At 38.3% G+C, this 14,439-nt stretch overlaps 1 protein-coding gene and 1 long non-coding RNA gene across 2 annotated transcripts; one reads left to right on the top strand and one right to left on the bottom strand.

Annotated features, from left to right (window-relative positions):
* Window positions 1–223: 223 nt before the first annotated feature.
* Window positions 224–10,237, bottom strand: hsd3b7 (hydroxy-delta-5-steroid dehydrogenase, 3 beta- and steroid delta-isomerase). The gene is made up of 6 exons (XM_079365770.1): window positions 9,857–10,237; window positions 7,769–7,924; window positions 4,588–4,696; window positions 2,747–2,846; window positions 2,072–2,234; window positions 224–980 (listed from the first exon to the last, which is right to left on the bottom strand). The coding sequence occupies exons 1-6, from the start codon at window positions 10,014–10,016 to the stop codon at window positions 568–570; spliced, it is 1,101 nt and encodes a 366-aa protein (XP_079221896.1). The 5' UTR covers window positions 10,017–10,237; the 3' UTR covers window positions 224–567.
* Window positions 10,238–13,267: 3,030 nt separating this feature from the next.
* LOC306838070 lies at window positions 13,268–14,402 on the top strand. Its single transcript, XR_013781032.1, has 2 exons — window positions 13,268–14,260; window positions 14,327–14,402. It is a non-coding gene; the product is annotated as an uncharacterized lncRNA (long non-coding RNA).
* Window positions 14,403–14,439: the final 37 nt, after the last annotated feature.

Here is a 14,439-nt window from a genome sequence, read left to right as displayed (position 1 = left end):
TATCCATGGAAAAGAATGAGTTAATGGTAAGGACACGTTTGAACGTCAAAAACGAATCAATCATCATAACTCTGGTCTCCAGGTTGAACATACTTTCATTATTACATAAACACTGCACATCATCACAGATGCATTAATCAAACAGTCAGTTAGACAAAGGAGAATAGGAAAATGCAGCCTCTCCCTGAAACAACAGTGCAAAATAACAACAAACAAAGCAGTGTAGAATATAATAAATTATCTTTAATAACAATTACATAAACTATTGTACCAAACATGATACATTTAAGATATAAAACAGTATGTTTAAATTATGCAACATTAAACATTGATATCAATGAAATATATTACTAAATACAGATAGAGTCCATATTTATGTAGATAATGCTTGTCAATTGTATTAACAATTGTCGTAATTAACAAAGCTTACTGTTTGAAACGAATCCAGTGGAATTCAATTATTCATCTGATATTTTTAAAATAAGGATATATAGTTTTTTGCCTTATCTGAACAAATACTTTTATTGCGTTTTCTGTATAACTTAGCAGTTACTGGTTGAGGTCCCATTAAGACACTTTGGGGTTATCCAGAGGAAATGTGTCGACCCATTTCTGTGTGCGGGTACGACATTGATCCCAGTCAAACAGAGGGCGGTACTGAAAGTGACGTAGTGCTTTGTCTGTGGAAACGGTGAAGGAGGTACTTGCAACAGCAAATGTGTAACCATTCAGCAACGGTGTATAGTTAGTAAAAGGGCTCAGTATCCAGCGAAGTATATCATTCAACACAGCTAGGAACCACAGCAACATTAACGGCATGCGGACCCTCCGGAAGTTAAATGCAGAGAGGAAAAGCATGTTGAAATCCTCATAGCTCTTGTAGGGTGAGTCATCGTAGCAAAAGAAAGCTTCACCTCCGACAGCCTGTGGGCGCTCTCTCAGGGCACGTGCTGCAAGTACGTGCATCCAGGCCACATTACCTAGTGACACAAACAAGAGGGAAAATACCAAATTGAGGAAGGTAAGTTGTAAGTACTTTAAAACACAGTGGAAATCCCAAAGCAGTTACATGTATTTAAGTGTCACAATACAACATTACTTTACACACTTTCCTTCACTTTACTTTTATTTGGAGTTTATGTTTTACAGCATTTAACATAAGTTATAAGACACTGACTTTTTAACCTGTTAAGATTTAGATGAGTGCCCTTATATAAATCAAGGGTTGTGACATTTACCAATATCCCTCTTAAAACTTTCATATTATTTCAAAGTACATACAAAGTGTTTCCTCACGCCTCTTTCTTCATGCCTTTGACCACATTTTACTGACTTCATTCTTCACGTCACTTGTGTGTGTGTTACAATTGACAAAAATCTTCAGTGTCTCAAGCACTGTTAGGGAACATGCATCCTTTATAGAGCTTTTCTACGTTCAGTCTTGTGACCACCAGCATCCATTATCTACGACTGTTACTCATGCTCACATGCAAGTTTTGCGAGTAATTATTTGGTTAAAAAAAAGCACTACTGACACCATGAAATAAAATAACACATTGGAACTGAAAATAGCATGCATGGACACATTTAGAGATGACATCATCACATCTTGTAGGAGATCTATTTAATGAGGTGTTCTCACAGCTGTCATATTGTTGCTGGATAACACTATTAACATAGTGTCACAACCCAGAACACTTGTATTACTTATGATGTTTAACTATGTGTTATTCTTTAAAGGTACAGTTCTTGTGCTTTTCACTTACAAGCGGTTGTTGGGAAGCGAGCTCAAGAAAGCCATCTATGTATTTTTAGTTCATTATCTAAACCAGCATCACTCTCTATCAACTACAAAGGTAGTGTTCTGTGAAATGCACAGGAACTTTCTGTGAAAACTGTACTTCTGCTTTTAGCCCATGTGAAAACAAGTCAGCATGCTCGGCTTTTATCCTGTTCTCCTTTGAAGGTTGTTTTACCCGCCTTTGCTTTTAAGAGATAAAAATAGTATGAGGTCTGTTTGGATGAAATGCTATATATAGAAACATGCCTTAAAGTTAATGCTTATGTTTACCTGCATAGACCCGTCCATGTTCAGTTTCATCAGGAACACCCCCGATGATCAAACCTCCCCTTTGTACACCCTGCTTGTAGAAGTCCTTAATTAGCTCGTGCCCCTCGCCATAGATCCCAGTCGGCCTCAGAGAGCATGTGTATAAACACTTCCCACCCTTCACCTGGACAGGAGACAAAAGCAGGATTTGTTGTATTGAATTCATACCAAAAAAAAGCAAACTATAGCAGACTGCAGCTTATTTTATTGCCAATAGCAAGAGTGAGATCACAGTTAGAGAAAGGGATGATCTTGCATTCTGTGGCAAAGTTGCACAAGCATTATTTTTGTTATGCCATTTTCAAGCCAACAAGACACACAACAGCTACAAAACAGACAATTACCGCTTGAAGAATGTGTTACCCAGTCTGAAGCTTAACTTAACGTTAAAAAGGTGTAGTCAAGAATATGATTTTTAGAAAGAACATCTGCAGATTTTTCAGTTTCATTGCATCATTAATGTTTTATTTGTTTTTCTTATTTCAACAGTTTGAGGTTCCAGAGGGCGTCAGAAAAAAGAACACAATTCAACAATGAATTGTGTTTTCAATAAATCAGCCTCCCAGTTGCTTGGCTGGAAAATGTGACCCCTACAGAGACCATAACATAACAGATAAATCTAATAAAACTTGGTACCTTGGTGCCATTAGCTTCAAGTACGAGTTTCTCTGCCTTTGCCTTGGTCTTGGGATAGGGCATGGTGTGGTACACATTGTAAGGCGTGTCTTCATCGCCCCTGTAAGAAAAAGACACAAACAGTCACAGGAGCACTCTGGGGAGAGCAGACTATTACTGACCCTGACGCATGCATGAGAGGAATGTTTTTAAGTGAAGCCAAATGGCAAACTGGAGCTCAGAGAAGAGAGACACAGAGAAGGAGGGAGAGAGAAACAGAGAGAGAGTTAAGGTAACACAGGTCAGTACAAGAGGCTGCTTTGCATTTTTGCATCTTTTATCTCAACTTGATTGCGTTTGAAGTTTCTGAGCAGAACTGAGACCTACGACAAGAGTAGACAAAAGGTTCATTGTTTCACCCTGAGATAAATCCTTTATTATAAACAAAGAGATGATGCCAAATTATGTTGAGGTATAGCTATAGCTATGCACCTTGGGCCTTAACGTAGTGCAAAAAACAACCAACACCCATCCACTATGTGGAAGAATGTGCTGAATTTTGCTACTGGCAGATAAAAGCTGGAAGCTTTCTGTAACATTTTTTTTTAAACATTTGTTTGGGTTCAGATGGTTGAATGTTTGAAATTGAAATGACCTATGTTGTCAAAATTGGAGTTTAACAATTCTGTTGGATTTCAGCTTGTTTTTTTTTCTTTTTTGCCTACTTTTGATCTTCTCTTTATGCTCGATAATTCTGCTGCTTTTGCATAATAATATAAAAACGTCCAGTTATTATCCCTAGCATGAACTATCTTTCGAGAACGCCTGGATTGTTTACATTTTAGACGGTGTTAACCACCATTTAAATCTTTTTGTTGTCATTCCGTGGTAAAATAAACAGGAAAGGGATTGCACTGAAAGCACAGTCTTATAAGTATGTTTTAATGATTGGGGTATGGCTTGTAAGCACACTGTTAGTGTGTCTAGCATACTCGAGCTGGATTTTTCCATCCTACACATACCTATATATTCTTACAAGACTTGCCCCACCACACCTTGAATGACGACCAAATACACTTTGGTAAGACAATCAGAGTATCTGTGACAATGATCTCGTATCACTGACTCACATCACCAATCCTCAATTGTGTCATCTCTGTTTTATCTCTTTACGCTAAAGTTTTTGTTTTTGTTTCTGTTCCACTATTGTAGTACCCTTGAACCAAACGATTCACGATTACTCTGAAACAAACACTCCACGCCCCTTGAATAATGAAGAAACTCTTGGAGACAGTCAGTAAACAGCATTCCTTCAAACGGCAGCTAACAGAGGACCACTGGTGTAACATCAGTGAGGCATAGGAATACATTTGTATATCAATAAATATCACTCACACTGTAAAGCAGTGACTTTTTTTGACTAATAATAACATTCAACTGGTTAAGTGTGTCTGGAGAGAGGGAAAAAACAGGTCACAGTGATGGAAAAACAAGCCTCCTTTTAAATATCTTATGAATTCCAGGGTTTATCTCTGATGCAATTTAAAACCTTTGATTAGATCACTAAAGCAGCCGTTAACTGTATATCACGGCTCCACCCCATCCTATCTTTTCTGCACAGACTTTGTTTTCTCAAAGCATTCACGAGAAGTAAATAGAATGGAGAGAAGACTGAAACCACACAAGAAGAAGAAGAAAAAAACAAACCAGAAACCTTCAACATATTTCTTTAAACCACGAGTAAAATGTGCAGCCACGTGTGCTCCGTGAAGAAAAACACTTGGACTTTAACATAGGTCACAAGTATGATTGTACAGTGTTCAGAAACTAGTTGACATGAAATCATAATTTTAAGGCTTCACCTGACAAAATTATCTCCTTTCACGTTGGGGCCGACCACTTCCATGCTGCTGGTGTAGAGCAGGGACTGGATGTCACACTCCACACAGGCCCTGATCACATTTTCCGTTCCTAAAACACAGACATTCAGTACATGGTTGATGAATAAATGTGGAGGAAAATAGCAATGAATGCTTTTAACACACTTTGATTCCTGAAAATTAGAATGCATTGATGAACATCTTGGAATAAAAACCAGATGCACGAGAGAATTAAATTCATATGTAGACGATCAACAGGAAATGTGTTTAAGAGAGGCATCAGACCCTTGTGTCTTTGATTAAGCTAAGAGGAAAGAACATGTCCTCCTAAAACCTCTGTCTTTATCGATGAAAGTGCTTTGTAATTAAATATAGTTATGGCCGAGTGAAGATACAAGATATCTTATCAAGTATATGAAATGGTCTAAGGTCTATCAGTTTTTTTAAAGACTGTAAGACTTGAACTTTCACTTGGTAACAGCCGGAGTAAAGGCGAGGAGGACAACTTCCACAGGCTGTTAAAGTTACATCTGGCCAAGTTTAGCACAGGATTAAAAGAAACGGATATTTACAGTATGCCTGCTGGACTATGTTTGCCTCATTCCTTCTCTGCAAAGTAAATCACTATCTCAATCACTCAGCAGCTGAGAAAAAACAGACAGACATAAATACTAACATACTGTGAATAGCGATAACACTAATTGAAATCAAAATCTTGTTTTGAATTCTTAAAAGATGTTACAAATACAAACCCATGATGAGTTTTTAAAAAAAAATTCTAATCTTTCTTGATAAAAATGAAAACTAGTCCCACTAGTCCTACAAGATTTTTTGTCAATGGCGAAACAACAAAATGACCCTATAGCCACGCTAGAGCTCTGTACATCTGTGCTCAACGCTAGCAACAGCTTGCCACCATTTCCTCAATGACAACGCTTACAGAATTCTGATGTGAAGCAGGCATAACTTTGTCCACTCTCACGCCTTAGTTTAGGACGTTAGCATGCTAACATTTGCTTTTTCAAGATTTTCTTTTTGTCACATGTTCATACAGATGTGCAGTGAAATGCAATGACTGTTCCACAAAGCCACACAATGAAAAACTCTTAGAAGATATGCAGTCAAATGTAAACATATAAGATGTGTCATCATTTCCCCATAGGATGTAGTTATACTGTATGAAAAGACACGGGATCAAAAAAGGGACTGCAATTAAAACGACTTTATCAGGAGACTCAGATGCTTGACATGTCTGAGTATCTGCTACTGAGCAGTTTGGGTATCTCGGGTATGTACTCGGCTTCAGCCAAGAAAACCCAGAGCATTATCGGATACAGTTTAATGTTATCTTTAAACTTTCTGCACCTGCAAATTTCAGTTGTTTTGAGAAGCAGGGTGAAATTGTATCTCTAAGACTTTGCAGGAAAGTGTTAACAGTAATCCAAAACATAAAGTAACAAAGGTATGTGAACCTCTTGAGAGCAACCGTTGGCTGAAGTCTTTAAATTCTTGCAATATTTTTAAGAATTTAGCCAGAACCACCCAGTGTGACAGAGTTCAGAATCAAATCACTCTTCTCTTGGGCTTCTTTCAAACATTAACTATGGAGATTACAAATTAAGTGGCTTCATGATTCTCTCACTGTGTTATATGACAAGCAAACAGCCGACCCCAATAGCTGATAAGGTTTCTGTTGTCTTTCAGCAGAGTCATTCCAGACAATTTTAGGCCAAGGAGTCACAACCTACGAGCATGAACCCAAACAAAAACACAGGCACAGACTGTTTTAACTACTCGCTCAAATGCATCCAAAGTGCTGCTTTAAACTGTAAAAAAAAAGTAAGCAAGATTATTCTAAGATGCTGGAATTTGACCTGCTGGCAGTGATGACAAGCAGTAATCTAACAGCAGAACTCCTCCAGCTTATTGATGGGTCTGATGTTGTGTGCCAAATGAAATAGTTAAATAGCTGTAAAAAGTACTCCTTTATCGTACATTTAACCTTTGAAGCCATACATTTACTTGTTCCCAATGGTCTAAAAACATGCATATTAAAAGCAAACTGCTGAAAGAAACGTGTTCATTTTCAACCAAAGTTTCTGATGAGTTGGAACTTAAACAATTAAGCAAAGCAGAAGTCAAACTTCTATGGCTCTACACAGAGGCATTTTTTATTACAGCACGTGTGTTCACAATAACATGAAAACATGTTATATAATGCACCTTCATTCTCTCTGAGTCAGCCACCACATCAAACCACCCTACAGTTCCAGAGAAATACGACACAAAAGTACAGCATTCAACAGGGTTTAGCTTACATCATTCTGTCACGCTAACAGTCACGCTAACTGTTTAGCTACAGCTACAGTGAAGGCAGCAGCTTTGAATGGATCAAATGCTATGCTAAAGCCGTATGTGCATTGTATATAGCAAGCATACAAAACTTAAGAGTATTCTGTTTAGTATTCAGGAGCTTTTTAGAAAACTGCAAAGGCTTTTTAGGTCGGCTTCGCTTGTCCACTTCCATCGCTGCACCACCTGTAGGTTTGCTGTGATAACTGGTCGCATCTGGTAAACCGAGAGGTGTCCAAAATGTAACCTTATGAGAGGGATTCTAGTCAGGCCGAAAATCATTACGTTACGTCATACATTACGTTTGACACTATATCTTACATCTAAACTCTAGACTAGTGAAGATGATAGGATGACCATTTTGAAATAAGAGAAATAATCAGTGATAAATTTGTAATAAGTGAAAACCATTGGGCTGAATGGCTGGTTTTGTAAGTCCATAAAGTCTTTGAAAGGAAGTAGGCGTAGGTTTCCACTGTTAAAAGCTTTTTCCAAAAATACAACATCCATAAAACGGAGCGAGAAATGTTTCCCTTTTCCTCAGTAACACCACCAAAGGGCTTGGTTTCCCTGTCATCAGTCAATTTACACTAAAGGGAGGGTGTAGCACTGGCAAAAGAAGGTAGAAGCAAACATTTATTATAGATGTGGCTCCGATGAACACACAAACAAAATGCTATTATTGAACAAAGTGAAAAATTAGTCTTGGAGATACATTCAGTCACATAGAGCGTTTGCTCTTGTAGATACGTATGTTGTTACAGGCTTGTCTTTGTGTTATTATTTGATCATCACACCCTTGAAGTCTTACCTGTGACGTTGACAGAGTAGATGACAGTTTCTGGGACTCTGTGCCAAACATCCACCAAGCTTGCAGTGTGGATAACAACGTCAGCCCCCCGGGAGGCCTCTAACACGCTGCTGTAGTCTGTGATGTCGCCCTGAATGACCACTACCTTTGTTGATGCTGAGAGATAAACAGGAAAACACAGTTGAAATCACGATTACTGGAAGTGATCAACAACACATTCCTAGGAACACTCCAGAAGCAGACAAACAAGAGACGTGCTTAAAAGATTAATCTCAACCGTTTACCAGGCGATAAGACAAACTGTTGTCCTTTCACACAGAACATTGCAACAGTGCATTGTTGTTGTTTTTTTCTGTCAAACTTGTGGAAAATCTGGACTATCTTCCCACAAGTCCCAGTTTTCTATTTTATCAGAAAACAAGTTGTGTGTTGTTTTTTTTTGTATGTTGTGATTATGTGTTCATTTTGTGTATATTCTGTAAAAAGACAATCATAGATTTTTCTAAAGCATCCAAAAGGTCTGGGTAAGCTCAGTTAGTAGAGCAGGCGCCCCGGTGTACAGACAGGCTAACGATCTTATTGTACAAGCAGTGCTGTTTGATGCGCGGCATCCTACTCTCTCTCCCTTGATTTTCTTGTCTCTCCCTAAAACTCCCCTGTCTAATAAAGACTAAACAACCCTAGTAAACACGTTCATTTGCTAATCCGTTGTTAATTAAAAACAGTGGTATGCATCTTTTCTATCCAACTCACTCTCACAGCAGACAAACGTTTAGTGGGATTTCATGATGTTTTTTCTTTCGAGGTCACAATGTCTAGTATCTTAATTGCTTATGAAGGCCATGCACCTGTAGTTTATCTCAGATTTAATGAATTGTCCTTGACAGGCTGATAACAAGAGATGGGGCACACATTCAGCCAGCGAGGTATTGGACTGGACTTTTGAACATTGACTTGATATCCTGTTGCAATTCGAAAACTCCTTCTACAGTTCCTATTCCCATGTGTTATTTCACCAAGTACTCAGACTTTCTAATTACAGTTTTAGTTCACATTTGTTTCCGTCAGCTCTGTGAAATCACATACAAAAAAATGCACAGCTCACCATGCCATTATCTCACTGCTATGAAGCCTTCAGTTAGTTTTACTGACACTAAGCTCTCCTGTTACGGTTGGCTGATCTCTCAGGGGCACAAAAAGCCCTGTAATAATAGTAGGACTTAGTCCGGTCAAACAATAAATGATGAAAGCAGGACAAAGCCTTTTCCACTGTGGGATGGATGTGCCTCATAGGGTTGGGTGCTTTCCAGAACCCGCTTCAGAGAAATCGCTTGCTGTTGTTTAATTATTGCAATTCATGCAATTTATAACAATTCTCCCAGGAAATTCAATTTTATATTGATTCATTTAGGATGTGTTGTGTTTTATATGTCAGAATGAAAGAGCATGTGAAACTCCTCAGGTCAAAACAGAAACATGCCATGTCCTGTTCTAGTATTATCTGAAGTTGAAAAAAGTAAAAATGAAAACTCCTCTAGGCAACTGATACAATGACAGGTTACAACATCTTTGTCCTGTCACAGGATATGGGAGAAAGCTTTCCTGGACTCACAGCCCAGCTGTCAGATCTGCAGACTGACCCAGTGGCATGCAAGGGAAAGGCTGTGTCAGGGTTCGAGCAAAGAGACAAATCCTCTTTTTTTTTTTTTTTTTTGCACACATCTACAGCCTATGTTCTTTATACATACTGTTTTTCCCATGAGTTTGTACCCAGAAGGTGTGTGTGTGTGTGTGTATGTGTGTGTGTGTGTGTGTGTGTGTGTGTGTACCAGCTATGCAAACACATGAACAACATAAAGAGTCCATACAGTAAGACAAATAACTTTAAGATGACCTGGCTGTTGTAAACCAGTAACAAAGGCTTACATTGAATTGACTCAGGAGCTCTGTATCAGATGCATTAAAGCCGAGTTAAAATAAAAATTATATGAACTTAGCAACGACTTTGGCTCTCTTGTCGCTGCGTAACTTCATCGAGAGCTTCTGAATGAAACGTTACTTTGAAAGAAAACACATTGATCGGCTTACCTGTGCTGAGTCCATCTAAACTCGAGTCTGTATGTTTGTCAAACACCCGGATCTCCACCAGTCTGTCCTCCTTCTCCAGTAAAATCTTCAGCAGGTGCCTGCCGAGGAAACCGCATCCCCCGGTGATGAGATAGACGAGACCCGGCTGGTTTTCAGACATGCTGGGATAGTCCCGGTGCTATAACGAGAAATGACTGAGAGAAGCGCATTCAGACACTTCTCTTTAAATACAGGCCTCCGAGCGGGGGCAGGAGAGAGGCGGAGAGTTTTTCTTTTTTTTGAAACCTTTATCGGAAGACGTCTGCAGGTAGTACGCAGTACTACAGTAGGCTAGTTCTTCAGTTCCGGCGGATGACTGCAGGCACGCTGCTGCATGGACGTCATGTTCTGAATTACTTGACCTAAAACAGGAACATGCATAGTTTTTTTTTTTATTTATAATCAAAATCTGACTATTACAAAAATCACAGTTTACATCAAAAGTTACAGACCGAGCTTGACTTAACAAGAAGGAACATGCATAGTTTGAATAGCTTACAAAAGAAAACTCCAACAAAAACAAAATCATGTAACGTACCACTCTCAAATATGATTTGAAAAAGCCGAAATCACATCATTATAAATCATTACACTTAAGTTTCACATATCCAACATAAACCTTTGGTAAACATTTGATTTCTCTAAGGTGAAAATATCTACTTAGTTGCTACAATTGTCTCTGTTTAAGCTGCCAAATCGTCATACCTTTGACAACAAGATGTTTTGACATATATTTTTTTTATCAAGAATAACTGTCAGATATGCCATGGATTTTCATCTTGATCTTAAAGAAATGTTTTTAATTTACTTAATATTATTCTTAAACTAAATTAAATACAGTATTTTCTGATTTGCATTCATAGTTTTTGAGTTACTTTTGGGTTTTACTGTAGCCTATTTCAAGACCAAAACCTTTTCACTGCAAAACACTTGGGCAGTCCTACATGAACCATGAACTAGTCAAAGAGGAAAACAAGGGAAGGGACCAAAATGATGATTCAAGGTGACAGTAAGCACCCTAAAATTAATGAGCATACTCCCTGTACAGGTTTAAACAAGAACCAGTCTATTGCTGTGGTATGGCAGCTATGTATGCTTGGCTTTGCTTTATGTAAGACATCAATGCTTTGAGCTTATTGCTTCAATCAGCATGCTAACATATACATACTTAATGCTCACAAAATGATGTTAGCCAGGTATAATATTTTTAGTTTTAGTTTGATATGTTTACATATTAAAATGTGTTAACTAGTATCACAAAGTAAAGCTGAGGCTAATTGGAATGTCATTTGTTTTGCCTATAGGCCGATAGCGTACTTGTTGAGTTTGAAAGTAGACCTAAAGAAACTAAGACGAAGTGAAACTTGTGGTTGAACATAATTTGAGCTGATTTCAGCCTTTACATCCACATGCCTTCTCTACAAATATTGAACTTATTGATTGAACACGAGGTACCAATAGATTATTAAAAACAAAACGTTCCATCCACGCGTGAACTTTGTTTCCTCCTCGGCCAAATAACATGCCGTCTCTACAAATATTGAACTTATTGATTGAACACGAGGTACCAATAGGTTACCTATTAAAAACAAAACGTTGAATCCACGCATGAACTTTATTTCCTCCTCCGCCAAATAAAAGGCCAAGAAAAATTAAAACCGCAAGCGGTGATGAAGGGACCGAAGCACCCCGTGCATGTTTGTCGCGACCGCGAGAGTGTGACCGCGGGATTGTAGCCGCGACACGTGGCCAAGAAGCAGGCCTTACAGTCAAGGTTAAAAAAAATGGGGTGCGCCGAAGCATCAATGTTTGATGTTACGCTGTGGCCACGCCCTTTAACGAAATAACGTGCGGAGCACAACGAGAGATCTTCAACATGTCAAGAACACACAGACACTGACTTTGTGTCAATGGGATAAACAGTTTTGTAGGAGTTCGTTCAAATCGTAAGGATTACAATAGGGTACTTCGCACTGGTCAGTGAAAAAACCTCTATGGAGAGGCCCTTTTGAAAATTTGAAGGGGGCGCCACTGAGTCATTTTGCGATTTTTTTTTTTTTTACGAAATGATGAAAATATCAAATTGGCTGCAAAGAGACGGACCGGAGAAAAAAGAAAAGAAAAATAATCGTAAGGATTACAATAGGGTCCTTTGCACTGGTCAGTGCTTCGGTCCCTAATTAAATCTGCTGTGCATGAATGTTCATGAAATATTACATGGTAACCATGTGGAGCAGTCCAGATGCTGAGGATTTTCAGTCTGGACCAAAGACTGAAGACCAAAGTTGGCATAGCATGGTACTAATATTTGGAGACTTTAACCGTGGCAGTCATTTTGATCATGATTCACTGCAACAGTACACAACTCAGGGTGTAGGCTACCATTAAGTGGCATGAAGCAACAACTTTTCCAAACGTGTCCCCTATAAAGCCCACAAATCAATTAATCAGACATTTAATTTTACTGTAAAACTTAAACATGATACCTGCCCCTCTCTGCAGACATAACAAGGCAAATACTGGTTGAATGACTGCAGTTAAAAAAAAAAATCCTGCAATTTCCAGTTTAAGCCAGCCTTCTCTGACTCAGAGGAAAACAATAAATTACATTCCACAAACAAACAACTGGAGTAGCTTCGCACCTTAGGAAAATACTTGTCTAGACCGATGCCTTTACATGTTTTTGTCAACCAGAGGTCGAGAGATTTTCCTATTCTGGTCACCAGCTGCTCTGTAAACTCTGCCAGCTCTACTTCCTGTCGTCGAATGACTGAAATCTTGTCATGCAAGGGGAGATTTATAGAACTTCCTTTGTCTTTAAACAGGAAATGTATTCTGTGACATCTAATTTCAACTCTTTTAAAGACGCATTTCCCACCAAGTATTACCTTCCTGGGGAAACATGTTTCACCAGTTTGTTATTTCCTTTATCTAGCACGTCAAAGTTTCAATTTGCCGCAATCCTTTAGGACATTGATTACATTTTTTTGATGGTATCTTTTAAATTAATCAAACACTAGCAAATCTTTTGTCTAAAGTATCTAATACATTTAAAACAGTTGACTCAAAGGGGCATGTTTTGCTATAGCTGTAAACTTACATTAACTTACTGTTAATGTGGACATACATAATTGGATCATGACAATTTTAAAATTGTACTGAACCTTTCAATGTGCAGTAGTCAGCTGATTTGGACTTTGATAACTACTTTATCATACTTAAGAATGTCAATAACGTAACACTGACACTGAGCAGCTCTTTCTCATACCTCTGCTCCAATCACAACCCCCACTCAAGACCTTTACAAATGTAAAGCATTTTAGCAAAATGATGTGAATGTCGGAGTTGAACAAACAAAATAAAGTCTTCATTTATTTAAAAAATATTTTAATGCACCATTAATAAAGGGTCCAACGCATTAATACAAGAGAAATATTGCAAATAATATTAAAATAATCCTCAAATTAAAAGGAAAAACAATAAAAAATAAAAGAATGGAAGGTATGTACACATTTCCTCCTCATGGAGAGAGGGAAAGGAACGACATATTTACAGCTTGAAATCAGTGTGTTTCTACGAGAAACAAACACCTCTACAATATTTACATGAACTTTGATTTTTTTTTTTCCTTTCATCTTTTTATCCTGTAGTCAATAGGGTTGGTTTGTACTGAAAGGCTTTCATTGCAACAAAAAATATTTTACACATTTTCCTGGTCAGGAGGGAAGAAAATAAAAGAGTCTTCTGCCAGTCGAGATGACAGTTCAAAACGTGGACGGCCATGGCCATATGAAAAACAAGAGAGACAACATAAGGGACATGTGCATCCCTCTGTCTGCAGCCTCGAAAAAATCCTGCTGACACTTGTCTACAAATATCTTCCAACCAATCTAAACTGCAAACAAAACTGAAGTGGGACATTTGTTTGCCTGAAGCGGATGCATGGGGTTAAGTGACTCCACAAATCAAATACACACTAATTCATCACGGGAGTCAAATAAGGTTTTTGTAATATTGATATAGTAGAAAAAAAAGGAACTAAACTTAACCTTTGAAGAGACCTGATCTAATAAAAAATGTGCCGTTTAAAAACATTTGTAGCACACAGATTGACAAAGTTTCCCACACTGTTTAAGCAGACCTGCAGGAGTTTTGTAGTAAATCTGATTAAACAGTTAATGAAAGAAGAACTTGGAGTTCACCATCTATAGAAATACTTATCTGATATTTGCTGGGTGAAACCAAATAAGTAAATACCGGTGAAGTAACAACTAAACACAGAACAGAGAGAGGGATCCAACAAACACGGTAGATCTGTGTACAAAACCTTTTGTTGACAAAGCTTAAAACAGTGTGTGTGTGTGTGTGGGTGTGTGTGTGTGTGTGTGTGTGTGTGTGTGTGTGTGTGTGGGGGGGGGGGGGGGGGGGCAGATGAACACAAGAAACAGACTGATGCTCTGATGTGATACTCCCGCAGACAAACATCTGCAGCCATGTAAAAACAAAATGCACTTTTAGGAACAAGTTAACATATTTTCACATTG

The sequence above is a fragment of the Symphodus melops genome (assembly GCF_947650265.1).
Source record: "Symphodus melops genome assembly, chromosome: 17".
NCBI classification, from domain to species: Eukaryota; Metazoa; Chordata; class Actinopteri; order Labriformes; family Labridae; genus Symphodus; species Symphodus melops.
Note: the sequence above shows the minus strand (reverse complement) of the source record. Positions and strands in the feature narration are given on the sequence as shown.